The sequence below is a fragment of the Setaria viridis genome, chromosome 7 (assembly GCF_005286985.2).
Source record: "Setaria viridis chromosome 7, Setaria_viridis_v4.0, whole genome shotgun sequence".
In the NCBI taxonomy this organism is placed as follows: domain Eukaryota; kingdom Viridiplantae; phylum Streptophyta; class Magnoliopsida; order Poales; family Poaceae; genus Setaria; species Setaria viridis.
This window is the reverse complement of record NC_048269.2, coordinates 20,513,048-20,537,733: the sequence shown is the minus strand read 5'-3', so window position 1 is coordinate 20,537,733 and position 24,686 is coordinate 20,513,048. Positions and strand designations below refer to the sequence as shown.

General features: G+C 48.7%; 6 protein-coding genes across 8 annotated transcripts; 2 read left to right on the top strand and 4 right to left on the bottom strand.

Moving 5' to 3' along the window:
• Positions 1-621: 621 nt before the first annotated feature.
• On the bottom strand, positions 622-4,806 carry LOC117865530 (mitochondrial phosphate carrier protein 3, mitochondrial). Its single transcript, XM_034749756.2, has 6 exons — positions 4,296-4,806; positions 3,565-3,926; positions 3,446-3,489; positions 1,369-1,583; positions 1,157-1,281; positions 622-1,060 (listed from the first exon to the last, which is right to left on the bottom strand). The coding sequence occupies exons 1-6, from the start codon at positions 4,590-4,592 to the stop codon at positions 1,012-1,014; spliced, it is 1,092 nt and encodes a 363-aa protein (XP_034605647.1). The 5' UTR covers positions 4,593-4,806; the 3' UTR covers positions 622-1,011.
• A 432-nt stretch (positions 4,807-5,238) lies between these two features.
• On the top strand, positions 5,239-7,868 carry LOC117863256 (F-box protein FBW2). Its single transcript, XM_034746893.2, has 2 exons — positions 5,239-6,068; positions 6,997-7,868. Exons 1-2 carry the CDS (start codon positions 5,341-5,343, stop codon positions 7,526-7,528), a joined length of 1,260 nt encoding a protein of 419 aa, XP_034602784.1. The 5' UTR covers positions 5,239-5,340; the 3' UTR covers positions 7,529-7,868.
• A 1,910-nt stretch (positions 7,869-9,778) lies between these two features.
• LOC117865446 (gamma-glutamylcyclotransferase 2-3) lies at positions 9,779-11,703 on the top strand. Its single transcript, XM_034749646.2, has 8 exons — positions 9,779-10,041; positions 10,140-10,216; positions 10,511-10,561; positions 10,879-10,935; positions 11,016-11,056; positions 11,136-11,207; positions 11,322-11,401; positions 11,496-11,703. The coding sequence occupies exons 1-8, from the start codon at positions 9,918-9,920 to the stop codon at positions 11,567-11,569; spliced, it is 576 nt and encodes a 191-aa protein (XP_034605537.1). The 5' UTR covers positions 9,779-9,917; the 3' UTR covers positions 11,570-11,703.
• A 431-nt stretch (positions 11,704-12,134) lies between these two features.
• On the bottom strand, positions 12,135-14,330 carry LOC117865443 (aspartyl protease 37). The gene is made up of 2 exons (XM_034749644.2): positions 13,218-14,330; positions 12,135-13,122 (listed from the first exon to the last, which is right to left on the bottom strand). Exons 1-2 carry the CDS (start codon positions 13,730-13,732, stop codon positions 12,249-12,251), a joined length of 1,389 nt encoding a protein of 462 aa, XP_034605535.1. The 5' UTR covers positions 13,733-14,330; the 3' UTR covers positions 12,135-12,248.
• Positions 14,331-14,476: 146 nt separating this feature from the next.
• Positions 14,477-16,373, bottom strand: LOC117865445 (aspartic proteinase nepenthesin-1). Its single transcript, XM_034749645.2, has one exon. The coding sequence runs from the start codon at positions 15,983-15,985 to the stop codon at positions 14,645-14,647; it is 1,341 nt and encodes a 446-aa protein (XP_034605536.1). The 5' UTR covers positions 15,986-16,373; the 3' UTR covers positions 14,477-14,644.
• Positions 16,374-17,719: 1,346 nt separating this feature from the next.
• Positions 17,720-24,090, bottom strand: LOC117864008 (uncharacterized). 3 transcript variants are annotated; one of them, XM_034747966.2, is made up of 6 exons: positions 23,503-24,090; positions 23,123-23,378; positions 20,965-21,656; positions 20,784-20,870; positions 18,345-19,316; positions 17,720-18,221 (listed from the first exon to the last, which is right to left on the bottom strand). In XM_034747966.2, the coding sequence occupies exons 2-6, from the start codon at positions 23,217-23,219 to the stop codon at positions 18,171-18,173; spliced, it is 1,899 nt and encodes a 632-aa protein (XP_034603857.1). In that variant the 5' UTR covers positions 23,220-23,378; positions 23,503-24,090; the 3' UTR covers positions 17,720-18,170. The 3 variants fall into 3 exon arrangements, with proteins under 3 accessions (XP_034603857.1, XP_034603859.1, XP_034603858.1); XM_034747968.2 differs by having other exon boundaries at positions 20,784-20,852; XM_034747967.2 differs by having other exon boundaries at positions 23,123-23,363.
• Positions 24,091-24,686: the final 596 nt, after the last annotated feature.

The window sequence follows — 24,686 nt, the reverse complement described above, 5'->3', positions numbered from 1 at the left end:
TAAGAGCAAAAACAATTCAAGCACACACAAATTTTAGGTGATCCAATTTTTTTTTAGCTTGCAGACTAGACCACCAGATGCAGCTTGCCATATCCGTGTGTTAGAATTCTCTAGTACTTGAGTACTAGTATGGGGGTAGTTTACCAAAGGACCACCGTAGTTACAGTGACCGACTTACCGAGATAGTATTCTCTCTGCATTTGCAAAATCTTGGATCACCTGGCTTTTGATTGTTGTAATCTTGAGCCTAAGCTCATGCAGGTAGCAGACGTTTATGTAGTATTAGGATGCCACAAAAGATCAGCAAGACAACTAGAGAAGCACGCGCGTAGACGTGGCAAGTTGCAACGACATAGGTGAGTTTGGAGATCTTTCGCCAGGAGGGCAGGAGGCGTAAGGCTCCATTGGTTTCCCCTGACGTTGGGCTCGGTACTGAGAGTGACAGTCCCAAGATATTTGATCTTGACCATGCGACTGGGAACTTTCCTCGCCATGGTCCGAAATGGCAAAAACCACCTTAGCATCCGCAGCAACTGGGCCTGGGCGCCAGGAGGCTGTTTGTTCGACAGCAAGGAAAGGAGTTCGCACGGGTACAAAGGGTACCAGGAAACAAGCAGAATATAGACACCAAGAGCTATATTGTGTTCATTCACAAAAGTATCAAATGGTAAATGTACTGGGCACATTGACAGCAAATCGAGCCAGCAAGACAGCTCTAGTCGAAAGAGTCTATACAAATTTGTACTTCCAGAATCATATCATGTTAAAAAGAAAAGGACGCCATGGTTTCCACAGCGATCACTATGCACCTGAGGACCATCTACTAACATGTTCCTAAATGTCTCTTCTTCGAGTTAGCATGAAGTATTGAGCTTGTGTCTCATCTGAAATTTTAGCAGGCACGCAGGTATGCCTTCCTAAAAGAATTATAGAACGACAGGGAAAAAGGAGCTGGATGGTCATCATCCTTGTTGGCGCCAAAATTGCTGTTAGATGTTCGGTAGTGTAGAATCAGGCCTTAGCAGCAGCAGGTGTTGGAGCAACACCACCAGTAGTTGGTCTGGACAAACAAAATTTAGCCCCGTTAAGTTGTCATGAACTATAAGACTAGTACAGGATTGACAAGGAGCAAATTTCAACAAAAAGAAATACTTACAGTCCAACCATGACTTTGAAAGCGTCATAGATACCCCACTGAGCTCCAGTTAGGGTGCCAATCATCACTATTCGCAATGGCAGGCCACGCGTAAATAGCCCCACTAGGCCAATCTTCTTCACAGCCTGTACAAGCAACAAGTTATATTGATATGGTAAAATATCCAAGATAACATGTATTCATGAGCAGAAGATGATATCTTGAAAACCTACATCGCCAACAGTTGCCCCCTTAGCATTGTTGAGGAAGGAAACAAGGTTGTCAGCTGGGTGAGAAACAATGGCGCAGAACACCCCAGCAATGTAACCCCCTGCAAAGCTCACTCCAAGCTGGAGATTCTTGCTGCACTCACTCTTGGGGGAAGGGATGGCGTATTTGTATATCATCTCAACAACAGTCTCGAAAGAGGCAAATTTCATCATAGTGTCTGCATTGAATAAAATCATAAGATGGTGAACAAGCATTCTTAAATATTGAAGGTTTACAATAAAAGTTGGGTGCTACAGCATACTGGTGCCTTAGTGCTCAATATCAATCAAAGCAAAAAAGGAAAAAAAGAAACACATGTGCCACAAAGCAAGCAAGATCATATGTTTCTGCAAAGTTAGGACGCAACCTACATGCAAGGAAAAACTAGTTATGCAATAAGCTTCAGTGGCTGTTGCAGTAATGCAAGCAAAATAGTAGTTCAGCTCCCACTATAATGGAGAGAAGTGGATTAAACACCATCCAAATAAACATAGAAGCAGTGTCTAAGAATCATGCATTGCGCTGCAGCCACAAGTTAATGTACACCACTTCATTGGAGTCTAGCTCCATAATAACCGAGATAGCTCAAGCAGTGTGGAAAATTTTTATATGCACACATAAAATCTTAAAGAATCATAATGTGATTCCAAGAAGAACTATGTGCATGAAAGTAAACGCCCTAGAATGCACCTACGGGTACAAGTAGCCACATCAAGACATAACTCCATTTGAAGCCTCATTGAAATATTACATGATAAAATGCCAATTTCCCATGACTGAATATCATTATGCAAATTTGAAATAAAATGGTAACAAACTCTCTACAACACAAACATATTAGGTAATTTTCCTAATGTACACCATTTCATTGGAGTCTAGCTCCATAACAACAGAGATAGCTCAAGCAGTGTGGAATATTTATATGTGCACACATAAAATCTTGAAAACCATAGTGTGGTTTCAAGAAGAACTATGTGCATGGGAAAAAACACATCCTAGTGTACAGATAAAGGTATAAATTGAGGAACATCAAGGCATAACTATGTAAAAATGATTATCATAATTTTACATCCATGGATGCAAATTCCTCATAACTGAAGATTAAGATGCAAATCTAAAACAGAAGAGGTGCTAAATCTCGACAACTTAACATTTTTATTAATGTACGCCACTTCATTGGAGTCTAGCTCTATAGTAGAGAAAACTCAAGCAGTGTGGACAATTTGTTTATGCACACATAAAATCTTGAAAATCATATACGATTTCAAGAAGAACTATGTGCACCAGAATAGCAAACATTTTATGCCATACGTTCAAGAGCATAACAATTTCTTAAGACAAAGAAATATACACCATCTCATTGGAGTCTAGGTCCAGATATAATTATGGAGATGACTCAAGCAGTGTGGAAAAATTATATATATGCACACATAAAATCTTGAATCTTGAAAACCATTATACGATTTCAAGAAGAACTATGCGCACCAGAATAATTGTATCAAAACTAGCATTTTACACATTAATAAAAAATGAGATATCGGCAATGATGAAAGATGATAAGACTTATCATCAGTAATAAATGATTACCGTTATAAAAGATACTCTACAAATTATAAACAAAAAGAAATTGATTTAGCAAGATACAGCATCTAATTGGACGCTAGTTCAAGTGATAACAAACATGACACATTGTGCAGATATTCATGTGCAGACATAAACATTGTGATCTCAAGAAATATATGCATTCATCCCATGTGTGTCAAACAGAACTATAAAAATGATCTTAAATATGCATGATATACATACGGGTGTTAAAATATCACTGGTAATGACACCATTAATATATTTCCACTGCATCACTGACATCACAAATAAGGTTAAATTACTGCAAATGTAAGCATATCTAGAGGAGCTGAGTTTATCCGTGAATAACAAGATAAGTTAAATCATCATGTCAACAGCTGATTCAGAGGGGGCACAAACATTTTAAAAAATAAAAAATAAAAGAGATTGGCAATAGGACAGGAAATATGCACTTACAAGGAATTTGTCGGCCCCAGAGCGGAACAATTCCTTTATACAGCCTGCATAAACCCACATATTGTTAGAAAAGTGAAGACATAGGTACATAAGTAAAGTTGATACACACTTCCACTCACCCAGAATAGCCTTCAGATTTTACAAACTTGGGGAGACCATCAGACAAACCTCTTGCAAAGCCAGGCTGTGTTTGCACGCGGACCTTCACAGCCTCCATTGGACAGAGGGCAACATCTGCAATGACTTCAGCCGAAGCAGATCCCGCGAGGTAAATCAAGGTCTTGTACTTGGCGGCATACTCAGGACCAGCAATGTCTGAGTAATACTTCTTGAAGAATTCATAGAAACCGAACTTGCATGCTCCCTGAGCACTGTATCCAAGCAAGGTGGGTACCCAGCCCCTGAAGAAACCCTTGGCACCTTGCTCTTTCAACAAAACACCAAAACCAGAAGAGATGCTCTTGTACTTAGCTGGATCAATCTGAAATTCAATCAATAAAATGTTTCATTAGTAATCAATGTGCATTGACAACTATCACAAATATGAGCATCAAAACGTGCAAGCAAGGCAACCAATCAGTCCAGGACTCCAACTAATGTCAAATTCAAAGCTAGACCTAGAAATCATGAATCATGAAATGGATCAAATGACCAAACAGAATCTCACGTGCAATGCAGTAAACAAACTGATGCGCAATAAACTCGATTATTTATAGCTCAGATGTGATAAATTGAGCGAATGTGAAGCAGGCCCACAAGCATTTGATTCGAATCGAAATCGAGCCAACATCCAGATAACTCAGGAATGCATATCAGCCACTAGAAGAACAAAGCCCCCAGAGACGCTCACCTGCATGTTGCACTTGACGAGGTCGAGCGGCGTGACGGTCATGTGCGTGAGCCCGCAGCTGGCGACGCCGCCGGCCGTACACGCTGCATAGAAAGCCGGCGAGTACATCTCGATCCTCCGCCCCGGCTCACTCGGCGCCCGCGCCCAAACCGCGGGCCCCGCCGCCGAAGCGGCAGACGGCGCGGCGACCGCGCGTCCGCCCACGCCACCGGCGGCGGCAAACGGTGAGGCGGCAGCCGGGGCCGCGTAGAGGAAGCCGGGGAGCAGCGCATTCCGCGAGCTCTCGGAGAGGGCCATGGCACAGCGCGCGGGCTGATTCCCTCGGTTCGTGCGCCTCCGTGGGCTCCGTCTGAGGCTCGGCGAGGCGGGCGTGCTTGTGCGTGTGCAGCGGCGAGCCACGCGAGCGCGGCCGCGCTGCGTTTGTACACGATGGCTTGAGGCCCGCCGCCATTCGCTCAGGGGAGGGAGAGACCGGTGGCTCCCCGGGTTGTTAGGGCAACCCCGCCCCTCCACCACCAGAGAGGAATGGGCTTTTATAGAGGTGATGACGACACTATGGTGTTTCAATGGGCCCAAATTTTTTTACAAGATGGGCCTAAATTGTTAGCCCAATGTTAAACAGAAACCCAGCAGATCCAGACCGGGTTTCTGCACCGAGAATAAAATTCCTGGCCCAAGATCCTCTCAAAAAATCAAGCCCAAGCAGTCCCACGTTATTGTACCCCACCTGTAAGTGAGATGTGGCATTAAGACCATTCAGACCTCCCGAACTGACAACTCGAAAAGGTGAAGTGCCTCGAACCGTCAGATGGTACACGCGTCGTGCATCGGTTCCTCCTCTGTACTGTACGAAGTGGTTCTGTGGCCAGTGGGTGGAGCCGCTGAGCTCAGCAGCTATAAAGGCTAGCTCCTTGTCCTTTCATACTTCAGTGGTGTGCGCGCTGAGACAAGAAACCCCCGTCGGCCCGTCCCTTCCGCTTCCCCTTCTCCCCAATTCGCAAAACGAAAACCCCAAGGGGTGTGCGGCGGGCGGCGATCGCTGGACATGAAGCGTAGGAACCAAAAATTGTGGGGTCGCTTGGGCGGAGGGGGAGGCCAGGGGTGGAAGGCGAAGAGGGCGAGGCCTGACTGCGGCTGGCGCGGCGGGGCAGAGCCCGTGGTGAGGTGGTCGCATGCTGAGGCCATGAAGAAGAGCCCCGCCGGTGGAGGCGACGCGGTCGTCGCTGGTGGTAGTGGAGGGTGGGCGAGGGGTGTTCTTGGTCCGGGAAAGGCGGGGCTTGGTGGGCCGAGCTGCGGGAGCGGAGGGTTTTGGACGAGCTGGTCGGAGGCGGCGGCGCCGGCTAAGGCGGCCGGTACGGCCACCTGCGGGGGGAAGGGAGTGCAGATGTGGGACTGGACGGAACCGGACGCGGAGAAGGCGAGGCCTTGGGGCGCCGGGGTAGGAGAGGCGGGAGGCGCTGAGGAGGATGTGGTTTATGAGTGGAGGTGGACGGAGGCGGTAAGCCCCGAGATCCTGGCGCTGGTGCTCCGCGGGCGGGTCGCCGCGGACGAGGTGGCGCGGGGCGTGGCGCTGGTGTGCAGGGCGTGGAGGCAGGCCGCGGCGTCGCCGGACATGTGGGGGGACGTGGACATCGAGGCGTGGTGCCGCCGCGTCAACTGCCGCGCCAGGGCCGACGCCGCCGTGCGCCGGCTCGTCGCCCGCGCGCAGGGCACGCTGCGGAGGCTCTCCGCCTACCGCGTCGGGGACGCCTCGCTCGCCTACGTCGCAGCCTCGTAAGTCACGTTGTCCTTGCTGACGCTTGGTCTGATTCAATCATGAAATGTTCATTCTTGGCTTGGGAAAATTCGTGTTAAGTTGTCTGATGCGCGTGAGCCACATTGGCATGGCATTTCACAAACGTAAGATGATAATGGTCTCTTCTGGAACCACTGTTTCCTTATAAGATTGCAAAATTGTCATACAATTTTTTTTGCATAAGATTGCCTAATGGCGTACAAATCAGCCCTGCCGCGGGCTACTTGCTACAATGCTGCTACCAGAAGCTGTCCATTTTTTGCATAACACTGTAAATTTTCTGAATCAATCAGAGAGTCTGTTTGTTGTAGGCTTGTAGCTCATACTTATTGACTTGCCTTTGTCAACTTAATTCCTAGAAAGGGAGGAACAGCTGATGTATCACACATCTCATGAGATGCTCTGCTCTGTATGTTTTCATCACTCTGTGTTATCAAGATTGTTAGAACTTAGAACGGTAATATACTGCATTGGTCCTCTGTGAGCATCATTATTTGAAATTTCTGGGTGTATCCCTGGTTCTTTGTAACTGGAGCTGACAACCTTACTCACTTAGTGACAGAAGCTCTGGCTTTTCATGATGCCTCTTAAGAGATGTCGATGCTTCCCTGACTGATGGTGCGTAATACCTTTGTACTATGGCCTAATTTGTTTGATTAAGGCTTGTACTGCTTCAGTGAGGACTTAAGGTTGCATAGGGATATGTTGGTCATATACTCAGACAGTGAACTTTTTTTTTAAAAAAAAAACTGTTCTGTGCTACCATGCTTTCCCATGTGCGTTTAGTGACTTATGCAGCTAATAGTTGTTACTTTAAATTTTTCAGTTCGGTGTACTCTGCAAATATGACATCCAAATCACATTTTTTGCAACTAATAGTGTTTGATGTTTGCTTCTGTTGGACAGCGGGAGGCTACTCAATGTCCTCCAGATCCCAATGAGTGAGATCACTGATCAAACCGTGGAAAAGCATGCAGAATGCCTTCCTGCACTTAAAGTGCTGGACATCAGTAATTGCCTGAATATCACGTCCAGAGGAATCGAGGCACTAGGCTGGCACTGCAAGTTGCTCATTCAACTGAAGAGGAACATGCCCCCTCCAGATCCTCCTCTGGGTAACAATACAGCTGCTAAGGTAGTTGAAGAAGAGGCATTGGCAGTCGCAAACACCATGCCGGTGCTGGAACAGCTTGAGCTTGCCTATGGCCTGTTCAGTGACCTTGCATTAAACGCCATTCTTAACAAGTGTCCCCTGCTGCGCGCGCTGGACATACTTGGCTGCTGGAACGTCAGGCTTGACGGTGATATTGAGGATCGGTGCTGTGCTCTCGAGTCATTCAGGGAGCCATGGGAGCCTGAGTACAGCACTGACTCGAGCAGCGGAGGTGACTACGACGACAACAATACTGACAGTGGTGATTCACAGGGTTCTGTTTAGAGTTTGGAGGGGTTGCAGCAGTGATCATTTGAGAGTACCAGCTGATGATTCTGAGGTAGTTTCGGTATTGTAGTCTGATGCCAACCTGCGCATCTACCATTGGTGACCATTGTTATTCCATACCTTACAAGACCTGCATTAGAGTGCCACTGCTTATGCAGAGAAGTAAATAAGCTTCAGTTAACAGTAGAAAAATAAAATATAGTAGTATTGGAGATAGATAAAGGTAGGTTCTGGCTTGAGACAATTTCTGAATGTGCTTGTGATGGCTTTTGTCCTATGAAACACCTATTCGAATGCATGTATCCCCCCTGATTGAAAGGAGGGTAGTTGATGACCCTGTCTTCTGAATTCCATGCTTTGTTTCCTACTTGGCGCATTCTTCACACTGTGCATAGCATGGCTTCTTGTACCAATTATTCAGATTGGTCTTGAATGATTTACTGATTGACTGGGTTCAAAAGTCAGGGGTTCCTGATTGTTCCGTTTATGATCTGCACAAGCTGGTGTGGGTGTGAACTGTGAAAGATGCTGTGCTGCAGCTGCTGCCTTTCTCATGTTTTCTCAGTGCCGCTTTGCCTGTTTTGTGTAACTGACACGCAGCATCTGTCTCCTGTTTTTCGTTTGGTATCTCATGGCTCTTTGGATGGGGATGCTGTTGACATTTGAAAACATACAGGGTCTTGTATGATTATAGTTGTTGACACGAAAATATGAATTTGGGTGTCAACAATAGTGGCTCTATTTGTATCCGCTTATTTCCCGCTTATCGGTGGAAATAAGCCATAAGCCCACCCAAACGCTTTGATTATTTCCCGCTTGCTACGTAAGCCGCTTACTTCACAAGCTGGGAAACAACTGAAGACCGGCTTATTCTGTACGCATGCCGGGAGGCGCTTCTGGGGCAAGCGACCAATTTTTCCCCCGCTACCCTCACCCACCGACGCCACCACCCGTCCGCCCCCGCGCCTCCCGCGACCACCGTCGGCTCCGTCCGCCACCAGGTCCGGTCCGCGGCCAGCTCCCGTCGCCGGCTCCCGCCGCCTACAGATCCCGCCGCCGCCGCCACTCCCGCGCCTCCTGTGACCGCCGCCGGCTCCCGTCCGCCGCCCGGTCCGGTCCGCCGCCCGCTCCCGTCACTGGCTCCCGCCACCGCCGCTCGATTCCCGTCCGCCGCCGCCCCCGCGCCTCCCGCGACCATCGCTGGGCTTGGCCGCCGCCGAGCTTGGCCCCTAGCAGCTTGGCCCCCGACGCCGGGCTTAGCCCCCACCGCCTGGCTTGGCCCCTGGCGGCTTGGTCATGTTGGTGCTCAATAATCAGTGTAACCCAAAACACATTAGAAAGTACTCCAAATTTCTATTTCTTGTGAAACCAAAAGAAAGGAGCAATAATGCACAAGCAATGCACTTCCAGGTCAACATTCATCTGCATTATAGTCTAGCAGTCAATTGAGCCCTGTATTCAAAAACTACAGGATATATTGTAAAGTATTTGCTATCATATGAATTTCGTATTATTGTAATGTAATTTCTATTTAACAAACTCCAAAGGTATTAGAATTGTCTTCTCCTCAGATTCACAATAAAAATGAGCTATTATCAGCCTTAGGGGCATTCAGGTCAATTTACCAACCAGGACAGACAATCGACACAAAATAATCAGGATTGTCAAACACCCTGCTTATTCAGACAGCAGATTTTCCAGACAGCAGGCTTATCAGATAAGCTTGCTTGTCAGATAAGCGAGTTCCAGAAAAGCGTATACAAACAGGGCCAGTGTCTTGTAGATGAGTGGATGACTCACCCACTAACGTGCCAGCCTGAGCGGATGATTTGCTACCTTAAATCCAGGTGTGACAGAAGAAATGGAACGGGGGGCCAGGAAGCCGGAGCACTTGCATTGCATTCACTGCCAACCTTTGAGTCACTGAAGCCAGTCCATAGCTTTTGAGTTGTTTAGGTGTTTCCATCTGTTACATGAAGACGTTACGACTTATGAGCAATTCTGCCTGGAAATAATCTCTCCAGAAACAAGACAATTCGATGGATTTTAGACAACTGCAGGTGGAAATCCACGAGAAAATTTTTACGTGAGCAGACCGTGACAGTTCCCGGACGTGAGCAAAAGAAAGAAAAATTCATTTCCAGCCACTTGTCACGTTCGACCACCGTCCAAAATGAATAGATCAAAAGGAAAGAAAGAAAATGACCAACAAGTTGTCATCAACCTCCCGATTTCTGCGTGATTCGCCCGCCTGCTAGCACGCGCGCACGCACCAACCACCGCAGCGACTCCCCTGCGTGGGCCCCGCCGCTCCCTATCCGCGCGCAACAAACCTGAAACCGCTCTCGATTCCACCGGAGGGAGAGGGGAGGAGACACCGGGAGGCATGGCGGCGGCGGCGTCGCCGACGTGGGTGTTCGGGTACGGCTCGCTGATCTGGAACCCCGGCTTCGCCTACGACGCGCGCGTCGTCGGCTTCGTCCGGGACTACCGCCGTGTCTTCTACCAGGGTAACCTCTCCTACACCCGCCTGCCGGTGCCGCGCACTCACACTGGCCTCTTCGTGCCCGCCCTCAGTTTTTCTCCGTTTCTTTTGGTCGCCGGACAGGGAGCACGGACCACAGAGGCACGCCGCAGTTCCCCGGGAGGACCGTCACGCTCGAGCACCAGTCCGGGGCGACTTGCGTACGCCCCCCCCCCCCCCCCCCCCCCCCCCCCCTCCGCCGCGTGTCTCTACCCTCTCTGACTTTGTCTTGTGATGAGCATGAGCATTCATACAGTAGGATGCGCTATGATTCGGTAGTACAACCACATGATTTAGTAAATTCATAGCTACCTGCAAAAGCTTTTTCATGATAGATGTTACTCCCCCATGTTGTCATCTTATTCTGTATGTCAGTATGATATGATAGCCTGCCAATCCTGTGCACGGTTCATGCATTGATTTTGCGAGTTAATCTCTCCATTTTACATCTGTAGTGGGGAATTGCCTACAAAATAAGGGAGGAAGATAAGCAGACAGCTTTGGAGGTGAGTTTATTGCAAATCAGCCAGATACTGTTCACCAATACAACTGTCCAAATGATGACACTAGAATGTTGCTGGTGTTCCTTACCTGTCATAATGGAAATAAACAGATTGGATGATACCCCTGAACTCATATGTTTTTTTTCCTACAGTCTCTCCAGAAATTATGATCAAGTCGTGAATGAGTTTATGGAATTGCCGTATATATGAACTTTAATGTGTTTATCTTGATGGTACTTGTGGCAGCAATCTCGGCACGAACTGATTTTGTGTTGCTTACCTTGCTTCTATTGGCATTTACCTTCAGATTTGAATTGCAGTATCTAGAAGTCAGAGAGAAGCAGTATGATGAGAAGGTTTACCTTGACTTGTATACAGTAAGATATGAGTGCTGGAACTGTTTCCCTTTTTGACAGTGTTCCTCGTGTAACTACTCATAAGCTGTAATAACTTTCAGGATTCGTCGCCCAAAGTACCAGCAGTAGCAAATGTGATGGTGTAAGTGGTTCTGTAATTTCGAATAAGCATTTCATGCATACCAAATTTTCACTGATGGAACTGAATACATGGATAACAGATACTTCGCCACAACGAATAAGGAGAGCAACAAAAACTATCTTGGTCCTGCACCTCTGGAAGAAATGACCAGGTATGATATCCCATTAGCTTTTGCGCTACTAGATTGTGCAACTGAACCTGTTGTTAACTTATGGTAAAACTTGTGCCATGTTTAGTTTTCTAAGAAAACTTTTGCTGTGTTTAGGCAAATTTACCTTGCTGAAGGCCCATCTGGACCTAACAAAGAGTATCTGTTCAAACTTGAGGATGCCTTAAACAAACTAGGTGAGGTTACCAAGGTTTTACTCTTCTATAGAATTTTTAAGAACAATAGAACAATCTGAGGCATGGGCTTCAAAGTTCAAATATTTGATGACAGGAGTTGTAGACCCACATGTCCAGGAACTGGCGAATGCTGTGCGTGAGTATTCCGACGCCAAATTGTCTGAGTGAATAACTGAATAACGGCATTTCCCCCTTCTTTCGGGGGTAAAGATTTCCAAAGAAAGTTAGAATTCATTCATGCCCAAACATTGCTATAATCTTGTGTAAATAAGCTGCTTTTTAATATGGCTGTCTTGTGATTATATTCCTGTGGCATCCTGTTCATCCATGAATGGTATTTTGAAAACTTACTTTAGAGATTTACCGAGGTAACCTTGGGGTTTTCCCTCCTCTTTGTTCTTTCTAAGCTGGAATGAAAATTAACGTTTTCTTGCTATCAGTACTTTCAACAACAAATAACAAGAGGAGGCTACCAAAGAAGAATGGACCAAAGAAATGATGTGCTATTGTTATGCTATATAAAATTCCAAAGTCCTTCAAATTTTCTAGGTCTGACCGGCGTTAGAAAAAAAAACAGATTTCATAAATTGACCAGAATCCTGTCTGGAAATGCTAGAACATTTTCCTGATCATTGTTATCTCCTCTTCACCTCTGGCTGACGAAAACTGAAAGGATGCACTTTTCTACGTAGTTCAGAAATTTCAGGCAAAGGCTAATTCACACCATCACCAGTATCTCTAATCTCCTGATGTCCAATTTCATTAAAGGTCTAAAATCGTGGCACGCAGTACAAGGTCATGCGATAAGTCCGAATCCACGTGGAACCAATGCGCAATTTCACTAAAATCACTGCATAGATTCGCAGCTGCCCTTAGCGAAGGTGATCCTGCCCCGGCGCAGGTTGTAGAGGACGTGCATGTTCTGCTGCTGGAAGTTGCCCAGGATGGACACCCCCCTGGTCTTGCCGACCATGAGGCACATCATCCGGCCGTCCTCCACAAACAGTCGGTCCCTCTCCAGCTCCAGCCACCGCCCGTCGAACGACAGCGACACCGTCGGCACGTACACCCTGTCCATCCCCACCCCCTCCGGCAGGATGAAGCAGAGGTCCAGCCCCAGGCGGCGCGACGGCGTGGCGCGGGGCAGCCTGATCTCCTGCTCCAGGTCGTCCGCCAGCTCCTCGTACAGCGACGCCTCCAGGAACGAGATCGTCGACGCGATGTCCACGATCATCCCGTACGCGTTCGCGCCGCTGCCGCCGACGTCCGTGGCTGGCGGCGGCGTCGCGGTGGTCCTGACCAGCGTGCGCGGGGTCTGGTCGCCCACGGCGATACCGTCGAGGTTGAGGTAGTAGTAAGACGGGTAGCGCGTGCTGGACGACATGGTGATGGTCACCCGGTCCGACACGTTCCGGACGGCATCGGCGCCGGCGCCAAGCACGAGCTTCCCCGGGGTCCGGGACATGGGCGGCGGCAGGCAGTACATGAACCGGTGCACGGAGAGCTGGGACGGCAGCGAGAGCGGCCCGCGGCCGAGGCCGACAAGCCCGGACGCCTGCGCCGGGGGGCCCCCGGCGCTGGTGTCGCTGCAGCCGAAGACGACGCCGTGGAACACGTCGCTGCCGACGGCCAGCTTGTCGATGGCCAGGGTGCCCTTGGTCATGCCGTTCCCGCTGTACCTGTACGTGTACTGGCACGCGTCGTCCTCCTCGGAGCGGCAACTGTAGCACACGCACACGCAGTATATATATAAGGTGTTTGTCAGTGAACGTGCAGGGTTGGTTCGTCCGTGCATGGGTACGTGTGCACGACGTGCCTGTGCTCGTCGAGCTGGCCGCAGGTGTCGCTGCTGCACGGCACGACGGCGAAGGAGGAGGAAAGCCTGGGGTTGAAGACGGGGTCGAGCTGGCGGTAGCAGCTGAGGCAGGGCTGGCACTGCATCCAGACGAGGTCGGTGGCCGTGTCGATGGCCGCCGAGAACGAGTGCTGCGGCGTGCCGATGCCGAGCTTGACCAGGTACTCGCCCCCGCCGGGCACCACCGGGGCCTCGCCCGCGGCGGCGGCCCTGAGACCCCCGCCTCCGCCGCCGCCAGGGCGCGCCACGACCCCCAGCTGGTTCCGGTCGAGGCTGCGCTGCACGGCGCGGCGGATGAGCTCGTGGCCCGTGAGGTTGGCGTCCACGCGGGCCAGCTCGAGGCGGACCGACCGCTGCCGCGGCGCTGGCGCCGGGCCGTCGCAGCGCGCCGGGAGGACCGGGAGGGCGAGGAAGAGCAGGAGCACCAGCAGCAGCCCCATGGCCAGAGCGCAGAGGCTGGTGCTCGTTTGCGGCATGTGTCCGTTGCTTGATGGCGAGATGGGTCAAGTAGATAAGCGACGGCGGCTTTGTTTCCTCGGCCATACAAAGAAGGTGCTGTGGCCTGTGGCAAAGGCGAACTGGTTAGTGTTAGCATCGCCATCGCGTCGCATGGCACGACATCCTTGTGTTCTTTTTGTGCGCGCGTGTGCTGCTATTTTTTTTCAAAGGATACGAATATTTTGAATGCTCCGCTAGAACGTTCGACTTCTCATCTTCTGGGTGGCCGAAATGCACGGCCCGCGCGTCGACGCGGGGGCTTGTGCACGTCGGGTCGTGGCCGCTCTCGAGTCACGGGCACGCCGCCACGGCTCTCACGCTCTGGGCCGCAGCCCCAGAATTCTGGGCTGCCGGGTCGGCGTGAAGGCGCTCCAAATGGCCCATTTAGCCGGAGATTCTGGATTACGCTGAATGTCCTCGTTTCTACTACATTATGAATTTCTGATTGGGATCTTAGAGCAATTGACAATCATCGTCAGGGTCCATTAGGAAAAGGAGAATCATCGTCTCCCAGAAGATCGCTGATTTCAGAAGCGCTAAAGCTCTCCGAAGTGATAGCCTTGAAAACCGAAGCGCACAGTTAACGCTGCCTTCGCGAGGTCTAAACGCTGCTAAAACGCAGGGATTTCTCAAGTCAATTCGAGGTCACCCCATGGACCAAATGGGTCTCCGTCTCCGTCTCCGTCCTAAACCTCCCCGCGACTTCCCCAGCAATCCAAGCAAAAGCAAAGCCCGCCCATTGTTCCAGCAGACAAATGAAATCAGCGCGTCGCGAACATGATATCTACAGGTCCACGTGACCAATAACCACCCATCAACATCCAGTGAAAATACAACCGCATACGTACACGCATACACGCAGGGCCACGAAGCCAGCACCGGCGGCGAGCTCACAGCTTGTCGCACTGCACGGGCGCGAACGAGAGCGTGTCGGCCGCGACGTCGTACACGAACTGGAAGTTCTGCTGCTGGAAGTTGCCGATGATGGAGAGCCCCCTCGACGCCGCCACGGTGAGGCACAGCGCCCCCGACGCCGAGTCCAGCACCATGTAGTTCTCCGCGGGGAGGTCGAGGTCGGCGCCGCCGTCGAAGTGGAACACCAGCTTCGGCACCTGCACCCCGTCCACGCCCTTGGCGGGGGCCCGGAAGCACAGGTCCAGCCCGATCTCCGACCCGTCGACGACCGGCAGGGACATCTGCGCCACGAACGCCTTCTTCAGGGCGCGGTAGCCCTGCAGCTCGAGGTACGTGATGGAGGTGCCGGAGTCGACGATGACGCCGCCCGTGCCGTCGTCCTGGATCGCGAACGCCGAGGTCGGGAGGGTGATGTGCGTGGACCCGACGGTGAGCCCCGTCAGGGTCACGTAGTAGAAGGACGGCTGGCTCGGGTTCTTCACCAGCGGGGTGCTCTGCACGGGCGCCGTCGCCGCGCTCTCGGAGATGCCGGCGACGGAGCCCAGGAGCAGCGGACTCTTGCTCGTGGCGTCGAGGGAGGTGAGGCAGTAGGAGAACTTGTCCAGGCCGAGCTGGGTGACGAGGGAGAGCGGGCCGCGGCCGAGCCCCACGAGCCCCGCGCCCTGCGAGAACCCGTCGCCCTCGTTGGTGTCCCCGCAGCCGAACGCGACCTCCGGGAGCTTCGACTTGGCCAGCGTGAAGGTCTCGGTGGCCAGCACCCCCTGCGTCGACGAGGCGTCGCCGTAGGTGTAGGTGTAGCCGCACCTCGACGCCGACGTGCAGCTGGACGAGGGGAGGTCGCCGCACAGGGCGCTGGAGCACGGCACGGGGGCGTAGGTGGACGACGACGACGGGTCGAACACGGGCGTGCTCTGCTTGAAGCACTCCACGCACGGCTTGCACTGCGTCCACACCAGGTCGCTGCCGGTGTCCACGATCGCCGCGTACGACAGCGCCGGCGTGCCGATGGCCAGGTCCATCAGGAACTCGCCGTTGCCCGCGTGCACCGGCACCTGCAGGTCGCCCCCCGATGCAACAGCCTTGCTGCTCGACGGGATCGGCACGCCGGTGGTCCTCGCGACGAGCCTCGACATGCGGTGGTGGCTCCGGCGCGCCGCCCGCTGCAGCAGCTGCAGCCGGGAGTAGTTGCCGTGGGCGTCGACGTGCGTCAGGCGCACGCGCAGGCCCTTGGGGTGGGGCGTCCCGGCCAGGGCGCACCTGGCCGCCGCGGCCACCACGGCCACCAGCAGAAGCAGCCGTGCTAGCGACGACTCCATCCTTTTGGGTTGGAGCTTGGAAGGGCAGCGAGAGAGGGAAAGCTAGTGTGGGGGTGATTCCTTCTTCTATTGGACGGAGGCCAGACTTATACCTGTGTGATCATGAATATAAAAGCATCATTTGGTAGTTATAGTTAGGTTTGCTCTACACGACCATATGCAAATAAAACTGTGGGAATCATCTGATTATTGTAAGCAAGTGTAAAATACAAGCTCTCAAGAAAACAAGAGTACACGACAGGGGAGTGGAAAGAGAGATGATGGAGGAGGTGAGAAAGCAGCCAGTGGACAGCAAGCCTTCCAGGGCGATGAAGCAACGGTGAACGTCTGAAGGAGACTGGGATGTGGATTTGGACCTACTAATTGGAGGTAGCTAGCTGCTTTATCGCGCAACAAGCTTCTCCTTGGCGCCTGTTTGGTTTGTAGTACTCGATAACATTTTTTCCTTGGCTGATTGTGTGCACCAACGTGGCCTTTTAGGTCCAAATGGTTACGAATTTGATAGCTGCGTTTCGCTTTGGAACGTTCCTCCCGAGTTATTTGCCTGTGCTGTCCTACATGATTTCTCTCTAGAAGCACTGCACTTTTCATGTTTAAATTCGAACTAACGGATGTGATTTACAGTCCGGTCTGCTACTAAAGTTGTGTGGCTCGTTTGCGAGGAAAGTAGACAGATTTGTTGTTTGACTCCTTTGAAAAGGGAGGAGCTAGGTAGCCAACACACGTATGATGCCTAAGTTGGTGAGCAACCGGCCGGTCCAACTGGGGCTTTTAGATTATTGCTTGGCCCCTGACCATGTTCGTCTACCTCGGCTAGCTTGTTTCCCTTGCAAGTAAGTCATGATTGGGATTGCACTTGTTTGGGGGTGATTAGGTGCATCGATCAGTGATCAAATTGATCATACTACGCTTATATCTTCTACCCCGTGCGCACCCCATGCGCTCTACGCACCCATCATCCAAAATACAAAGAATTAAACAAGACGGAGTCGTTCCATATGCACGCGACTAGTTTGTATGACGATGCTTTGACCCAAACCGTCGCGAGAGAAGGCAGCAGCCAAGACTTTTGCCACACGTACAAACCAGGTTGTGCATCGCAAAATCAATCTTCGCAAATAAGGCGAACAAGCCAACGTGTGGGAGCTTCTTGTGACGAGGGTGTAGCGTTCGGTGAGCAATTTTCTGAGCTGCTGCTATTCTTTGGGGAGTCGTCGATGGGTGTAGGTGAGAAAGCAACATTTTACCTGCAAAAGCATATATATATGATAGAGATCATGTTTCGTGACGACTGGTCCTACGAATCTGTTACGTAGATCAGCGCCGTCCACCTTCCTCTCTCTCTGTACCGGGGGCAGGTGCCGAAAAGCCCAACCATAAGATTCCGTGTCATAGGAGAATACTGTGACACACTACTGGATAACGAGAACTGTTACTCAGAAGACGTGGTAGCTTGCGGGATACCCGAAAGAATTGTGTACGAGCACTCGGAAAGAAGTTGAAGTTGAACGATCCAAACCAATCACGGGGCACTATGAGATAGACCTTGATGTTAACCCATCAGGAGAGCTACTGAGCTTTAGCCTTTGCAAAATTTGTTCCACGTGGAAATTTGGGATAAAACCTCCCGGTCACGCTATAACAGGAACCAAAGGGGAGATCGCAAAATTGAAAGAGTAAACGATGCCACGATAGCAAGAACGAAACCATAAAAAGACGCTAAGGCAAGCAAAATTCAAGACCAAGATAATTCCTGTGCACCTTTTTCATGTTAAGCGCGACCATTCTTTTTTTCCCTTCTTTTTTTCTGGAAAACAAAAGATAAGCGATGAAAAGTAAAAAAAAAAAAGACAGCCTATTCTTCTTTCGGAGCAACGCACACCTATGTGCCTCCAACGCCAGACAAGACTTACATTTGGTGTATTCCTTCTGGGAAAATGAGGAAGAAAAACCCTAAAACCTCTTTTAAGCGGGGGGGAATTATCGGCGCTACCCATGAAACCTCCCCCCACCGAACAAGCATTGGCAAAAACAAAACTCTTCATTTGCTAAGCTAGACAATCATTCCCTCATCAGTTGACTGAGGAAGTTACCAAAACTTGGCATGCCACGGCTTCCACAGCCACATGTTCTCGGCATGGTGGCCATACAGTTACGTTGCTCCACAGATCCACAGATTCGGAGATCAGCCCCTGCACTCCTGAAGCTTCTGTTGCAGCCTCACGTTCTGCCTTAGCTACAAAGCAAAAAACGTTGCAAATATAGGAAAAGTTTAGCAACCCATCTAGCACTCCAGCAAATTGCAAGTACATTGAAGTAAATTCAATCAGCTAGACTAGAGAATGTAGCAAGCACTTACACAATCAGCAATCTCCTCTTGCTGAAGAGGTTGAACTACTTCGTTCTCATCCCAGCCCATAGATCTCAGGAGGTTCAACTCTTCCTCCTCACCTGCCCCAATGGACTCGAACTCTTGAGCAGGACAGGGTTTCTCCTCCCCTGCTCCAGTGTGTTCGAACTCATGAGCAGGATGGGCTCCCTCCAGTGGCAAATCAGCTTCATTGTCAACAGAGTTGGAAATCACGGAACTATCGTTTATATATGCAGGTTTCACAGGCAGAACATCTTCAACGTTGTCTGGCTGGGGCTTCTTGGAAGCTAAATCTTCTGTGCCAGCAAATACTGGTAAAGAGTTGGCATCCCTGTCGTCAACTTGAATCCCCAGAGATCCCTCATCTAAAACATTATGAGATTCTGAAGGCGGAATGATTTCCTCATTGTCAGACAAGTGTTGCTGAGATCCCTCACAAGAATATGCTTCTTCACAGGAACTGCTTCCATTTTCAATAAACTCGGGACAAGAGTTCTGCTGATCATCAACCAGACTAGATGGAGATTCAGTAGCAGTGCTGGAACCATTTGCAGACTTGCTACGCAATGTCTGGAAAAAATCTTGCTTGCCTTTTGCACTTGCTTTTCTATCACCAATTGAACCTTGCAGCAGATGCAAAGAACGACCATTAATGCCAAAATTAAGCTTTGGGTTGACAACAGACTTTCTCATAGGTTCCATTGAAGAAGATCGACCTAGAACAGGGCTCACAGGATTGCTGGTGCTGTCTTTGGCAGCAGTATTTACAGTACCATTCTGTTCACGGGTAAGGACTTGAAGGCTGCCTGATTGAGACGGCTTTACAAGCTCAGTTTTGACTGGAGTGCGAATAGAGCTGATAGATGGCTGCAGCGACAGTTGCGGAGCAACCTTGATAGGACCATTAGAATCTCCAACTCTTGCACCTTTAGATTTTAATTTATCCAAGGAATTTGATGCCTGTACAGTATTCCAAATGAATTAGTTCAAACAACCATGCCACCAACTCAGTAGAAGAGAACATTACTCGACAAATATGTGAAACAAACAAGGAAATGCAGTCAGAAGAACATTCACCTCAACGAACTTTTCTACTGCATTTGAGTGATGATAGGAAATATATAACATTCCAATGCTGATGATGCAATGCAATAATAAACAGATGATTTTCTGATAAGCAATAATACTGGCAAACTGATTTAGACTTAACAGAACATCTAATCTCTTGTCAGTTACCAGGCATCATAATTTAGCGCGAGTATTTCAGTTGCCCACTAAATTCTGCACAGTAACTTACACTCCGCAGCCAGACTACTGATAGCACAAAAAAGATGGAAACATGTTGCTACGCTATAGCTCCTTTCACATGAGTGGATGGATAATAGAAAACTTACATTAGAAGGAACATTAACCATAATAAGTAGCTACAAGAGATCAGTTGGTGGTATAAATGAATCACAATTTCTAACAATAGTAATATCACCATCAATAGTACAACAGCATTGCTGCAATCAAGAGTAACTGAAAACTAAGTGCTAGCTATGTTTCTTGTATTTGTTGCCACAAAACCTATATAATTTCACCACCCAAAACTTTCCAAATGTTAGCTAATCAGTGCCAATGAAAATATCAAAGGCACAAAGTCCATATCAGGATTCAGGATGGACCGTGACAAAGCAAATCACATTGTAAACAAGTTGTGATTAATCAGGAACGCACATGTTAAACAAAGCATTTTCTGGTGCCATGTATATCTTTTGGTGACCTTTTAATTGTCCAAATCAATTTGGTAAAGCACTATCGACAGTTTGATAAGCAAGGTTACAGATGAAAGAAAAGAAGTTGCTTCCCAATTTAAGAGTGAAGCATGTACTTTGAAAATACTTGCTCATATGAAATTTTACAGCACTAAATAATTAATGTAGAAAAATATTCAGGATTCTACAATTTGAAAACAGGGAAATGCGTAGATCCAATTCCAAGCATGTGCGTTCAAAAAACAAAGCAATCAGTTCCAGTAATTTTGTTTGCGTAATTGACTATATCTCTTAGCGCTCACAAGGTAATTGCCAACACCTACTAGGTCATGGGTAAAATGAAGATTAAATAACATACAATGGGAAATCTTAGTTCAAATGCATTGACTATGATCGCTAACCAAATAGCATGGAACAAAATATGATCTTGTGATAATGAAGTTAGCTGACACGGTTGATTTCACTAATAAAAAGGAACTCAAAGGAAGTGTTAGTTGAAGCATTCTTTGCACATAACTGTACTCCTTGATTATAAAATACAAAAAAGATGATAAATATATTTGTAATGACTGTGCTGTCCTCAAAAGGCCATAATATTACCAAACAAGATGGAAAGAGACTAAAGATCTTAAGCATGCATTGGCACAAAGGCAATAAACTGGGTACTTACAGAAATTTTGTTCGACGATGGTGTAAGAGGTCTTAGAATGCACTGCCTCATAGTCCGTTCTTCAATTTTCTGAGCATCAATTGATAGCTGAATAAATAGAACCATACATGCAAGTTTTAAATCAAGAGAATGGAATGAGACACGAATGGGAAAAACATAAGAAATCATATTGATTAACTACCTGAGGTGCGGTGGAAATCTTTAATGGTGACTGCATTACTGTTTCTGCCATGCTCAGCGCACTCCCAGAATTGGACACTTCAGACTGTTTACTTAAACCAGCGGGTGATGAAGAAGTGGAGATGGAGTTAATGCTTGGATCGCTGAGTAAAGGTACTTCTGCTAGCACTGAATTCCAGCCTTCAGATGCAATGACTAATGGTATGCTCTGAATTGGGGTGCTAATTCCAGGAGATGGAACTCTACCTATGTCTTGCTTTCCATTTTTGTCCTCAGAACCGAGGTATGGGAATTCTCGCTCAAAGGAGATGCCACCAGTATCCTTTTTAGATATATTACCATTTTCCAAACTTACTCCTGCCCGATTTGATACCGACACCTTTGAACGAGTACGGTTAAGCCTATCCTTTTCAGACCTGCATGAGCTAAACGACTCGAAGCCATCACGTAAAGGGTCCTCTAGCTGAACCAACTTACTCTCCCGGTCACGAAAATCAGGGTCCTTTTCTTGCACCCTTTCCCTGTTGTGCCTTCCAAAACTAGAATAGCCTCTTGATTTCCCCGCACCATCACGATCATTCCGCCTTGGCCCACCAGAGCCTGAATTCCTCCGGGACGAGGACTGTTGGGAGCTCCGATCACGATCACGCCCTGATGAACGGTTTCTTGATGAAGCACCCCTGCCTTGATCATCTAAGTCATCCAAGGAAGATCTTCTTAGTACATAATGCCAATAAAAAAGCATCAAGATGCAAATCAGTGTAACTAACAAATAATGAACAATTCATGCACATCCATATGAACCGAGTATTAAACATCAACGATATATATTGTAAGAAGCACTAAAACAAAAGATCCCATAAGCATAGAAACGCTATTATTTTCTAATTAGCACAGAAACATAAAGGATAATCCCCATGCAATGTCTCCAATAAGCAGCCAAGACGCAACAAGCAACAAAATAAATGTACAAGCACACTAGGAGAAAGCTCAAATAATCTCCAACACGCTAATCATAACTGAAGGGACGTGCACTCATCTCCCCCAGAACCCATGCATCAAGGACTCAGTGATGCCGCGAAAGCGACAATTTGCCTTCGTATTGAATTCTTGATTTGCCACCTCTGCAGTTACATTCACCATTTGTGGAAAGCATGGCCTGGTAATGAATTGGTTTACTTGGTTATAAATTTATGTTTAATCATTGCCGTGCGCTTACCATTTGCTTTGTTTCTGTATATTAGTTGCACGTGGAAAACCAGGCTTTAAAAATCCCTAGTGTTCTCTACACAATACAATAGGCAAGAAAATGTTGGTGGAAACCCAAATAGAAAAGGCGCACGTGAGGATTATGTTTCAGGCTTTACGGATGTGATTGACGTCATGGATGATTGGTGTTCGAGTGCACTCTTACGTATACAGAGTTGCGTGTGTCCGCCGTTCCTAATCCTTACTCACTATTAGAAAGAGGTTGATGGATTGCTGCTACACAGACTACAAGAGCATCACTGAAACTGGACTAACAGACCAGGAAAAGAACAAATACTTTGAACAACCCCCCAAGGTTCCAACAAAGAACCCAGTACTCCAGTAAGAAATTTGCCTTACATGTGAATCCCAAACTTCACAATAATCATTGCAGTTACATTGTTACACAATAAACTGAGAAACGTCAGTTCCTCTATACAAGGCAAAGGCTCATATCCAAAGCAATGTCTCCCTAACAGCTTCCCTTTGATAGTGACCATAGTTAAGCACACTTCTAATGCAAGTACGCAACCAGGAACTGACTGAGGCAATGAGTTACATGGAACATAATAAATAGAACACCTCACCATGCAGACATTGCTCCTATTGCACAATGACAGAACAAAACAGCGCACCTGTGGAAGCCTTGTTTTTAGCTAGCATGAGTTGAAATGAGGCAGCAAATTCTCACCATAAAACTGAACTAGCTTCCGCCATGCATAAACAAAAGCCACCGCTTGGCATGTATAAAACTAGGTACTGGCGGGATAACTGCCGTATCCGGTGTCACTATAAGCCTATCCGTTACGACTTCTCATCATAACTGACATAAATTGCATGATAATTCTATCCATAGCGCTAGAGACTATAGCAGCACAAACAGATAAGTAACGTGCGTCGTGCGAGCTCACCTGCGCGGGGTGAAGTTGCGGGCCGTAGAGCCGTGACAGCTACCGTAGCTGGCCGCAGCAGCCATTCCGGCTTCAACGAGGGCTCAGCTCGCTCCATGCCCGTGACGAAATCAGCAGTGTCCGCCAATCCAGTCCACCACCACCAGGGGCGGACTTAACGTCGGGCATGGGGGTTCAGTTGAACCCCCGAATTATTGGGGAAATGAACCGTTCGTGCACCTTTGTGGATTGATCTTCCGCGCTGGAGAATAAAAACCTAATCAGGCCATGCACGGATTGGATTGGATTAGCAGGGTACCACGTCGATAACAAATCCTCAGGTCCACGAGAACAAAACGAAGTCCTTTGACAATCCACCGGAGCAAGCTAGGGTTACTCACCACCGAAAGAAGAGGATTCGATCCACGCCCGGGTGGATCTCCACCCCCACGCCACTCAAGCACCAACAGAGCGCGGGGGCGGCGAGAAAGGGGGCGCGCCGCCTCCCGACGAGGGGGGATTTCCGCGGAAGGAGCCCCCCGCCTCGCGGGCCCGAGAAGGTCACCCGATGACGGGCCGGTCGCGACAATTCGTGGCGGCAGTAGCAGGGAGGGGGAGAGACGAAACCCTCGGATGGGAATCCGCGACAGCGGCTGCGACGGGGGCGCGGGTCGGTCGCAGGGAGGCGGCGGCGGCGGCGGCGGCGACCCGCGGAGGATTGGGGAATTTCAGCGGGGGTGTGCCGGATTCGGGGACGGGCTCGGGGGAGGCGCTTCGGGGGCGGACGGATTTGGAGCGCCGGATTTCGGACGGGATTTTTCCTCCCACGGGAATTTCTGTGCCTCCGGTGGGTTTGTGAATTTCGTAGGGGGAGGCGCGTGTGTGGTGGTGTACTTGTCTGTCTCGGCGGGGGGAGAGAAACCCTAAGCAAACTGTGGCTTTCAGCGCCCTCCTCTCCTCCTCTCTCCTGACCTCTCTCTACGAGTTCGATGACGGTTGCTGGTGTCTGGTTGTCTTGTCCATTCCACTTGGGTTTATCTCTTCATCTCGTTCGGACACCGAGTACATTTTTGGCAATCCGAGTTTTCCCTTAGGATTTTGTTGGTTGAAAATTTATGTACCTAGATCTAGAGATAGGTGATAGAGAGTTCCAAAAGAGTGCTACCATGTTCCTCTTTTCTGGAAAAAAAACATTTTGAAAGTAGCGACAAAACAACAAAACAACAATTACGTGTAAAGAACACACGTGAGATAAGTATATGTATGGAATAAAACAAAATTGTATTTTGTATAGTCTCACTCGTAACGTATAAGTAACTTTGTCGTGTTGCGGTCATATATTCAAGGCGGTGTTTTTTAGACTCATACGATCCTTAGCATATTGTCCAAACTTTATAGTAATCTAACGGTTCACAACATCTAGTGGTGGAGTAATTGCATTTTTATTATATCTTTGTTAGGAAACACCATGACGTAACTGAGGGGTATTTGGATTTTAAGTATCATCAAGATGAAAAGTTCACTTAGCGATAAAAAGAACACGATTTGATGGATTGAGAAGGAAAACGGCGTGAAACAATATCTT

What these genes read in the sequence shown, in the direction of transcription:
- LOC117865446 (XM_034749646.2), top strand. Translation starts at nt 9,918, where the DNA reads ATGGCGGCGGCGGCGTCGCCGACGTGGGTGTTCGGGTACGGCTCGCTG. An exon ending in GCAGTAGCAAATGTGATGGT is followed by an intron (nt 11,057 to 11,135) that starts GTAAGTGGTTCT and finishes CATGGATAACAG; the next exon opens with ATACTTCGCCACAACGAATA. An exon ending in CCTCTGGAAGAAATGACCAG is followed by an intron (nt 11,208 to 11,321) that starts GTATGATATCCC and finishes TGCTGTGTTTAG; the next exon opens with GCAAATTTACCTTGCTGAAG.
- LOC117864008 (XM_034747966.2), bottom strand. Translation starts at nt 23,219, where the DNA reads ATGGAGCGAGCTGAGCCCTCGTTGAAGCCGGAATGGCTGCTGCGGCCA. An exon ending in CATCGTCGAACAAAATTTCT is followed by an intron (nt 19,317 to 20,783) that starts GTAAGTACCCAG and finishes AATACTGTACAG; the next exon opens with GCATCAAATTCCTTGGATAA. An exon ending in AAGAGGAGATTGCTGATTGT is followed by an intron (nt 18,222 to 18,344) that starts GTAAGTGCTTGC and finishes TTTGCTTTGTAG; the next exon opens with CTAAGGCAGAACGTGAGGCT.
- LOC117863256 (XM_034746893.2), top strand. Translation starts at nt 5,341, where the DNA reads ATGAAGCGTAGGAACCAAAAATTGTGGGGTCGCTTGGGCGGAGGGGGA. An exon ending in CTCGCCTACGTCGCAGCCTC is followed by an intron (nt 6,069 to 6,996) that starts GTAAGTCACGTT and finishes TCTGTTGGACAG; the next exon opens with CGGGAGGCTACTCAATGTCC.
- LOC117865443 (XM_034749644.2), bottom strand. Translation starts at nt 13,732, where the DNA reads ATGCCGCAAACGAGCACCAGCCTCTGCGCTCTGGCCATGGGGCTGCTG. An exon ending in GGCCAGCTCGACGAGCACAG is followed by an intron (nt 13,123 to 13,217) that starts GCACGTCGTGCA and finishes CGTGTGCTACAG; the next exon opens with TTGCCGCTCCGAGGAGGACG.
- LOC117865445 (XM_034749645.2), bottom strand. Translation starts at nt 15,985, where the DNA reads ATGGAGTCGTCGCTAGCACGGCTGCTTCTGCTGGTGGCCGTGGTGGCC.
- LOC117865530 (XM_034749756.2), bottom strand. Translation starts at nt 4,592, where the DNA reads ATGGCCCTCTCCGAGAGCTCGCGGAATGCGCTGCTCCCCGGCTTCCTC. An exon ending in TCGTCAAGTGCAACATGCAG is followed by an intron (nt 3,927 to 4,295) that starts GTGAGCGTCTCT and finishes ATTGAATTTCAG; the next exon opens with ATTGATCCAGCTAAGTACAA. An exon ending in AGGGGGCAACTGTTGGCGAT is followed by an intron (nt 1,282 to 1,368) that starts GTAGGTTTTCAA and finishes TTGCTTGTACAG; the next exon opens with GCTGTGAAGAAGATTGGCCT.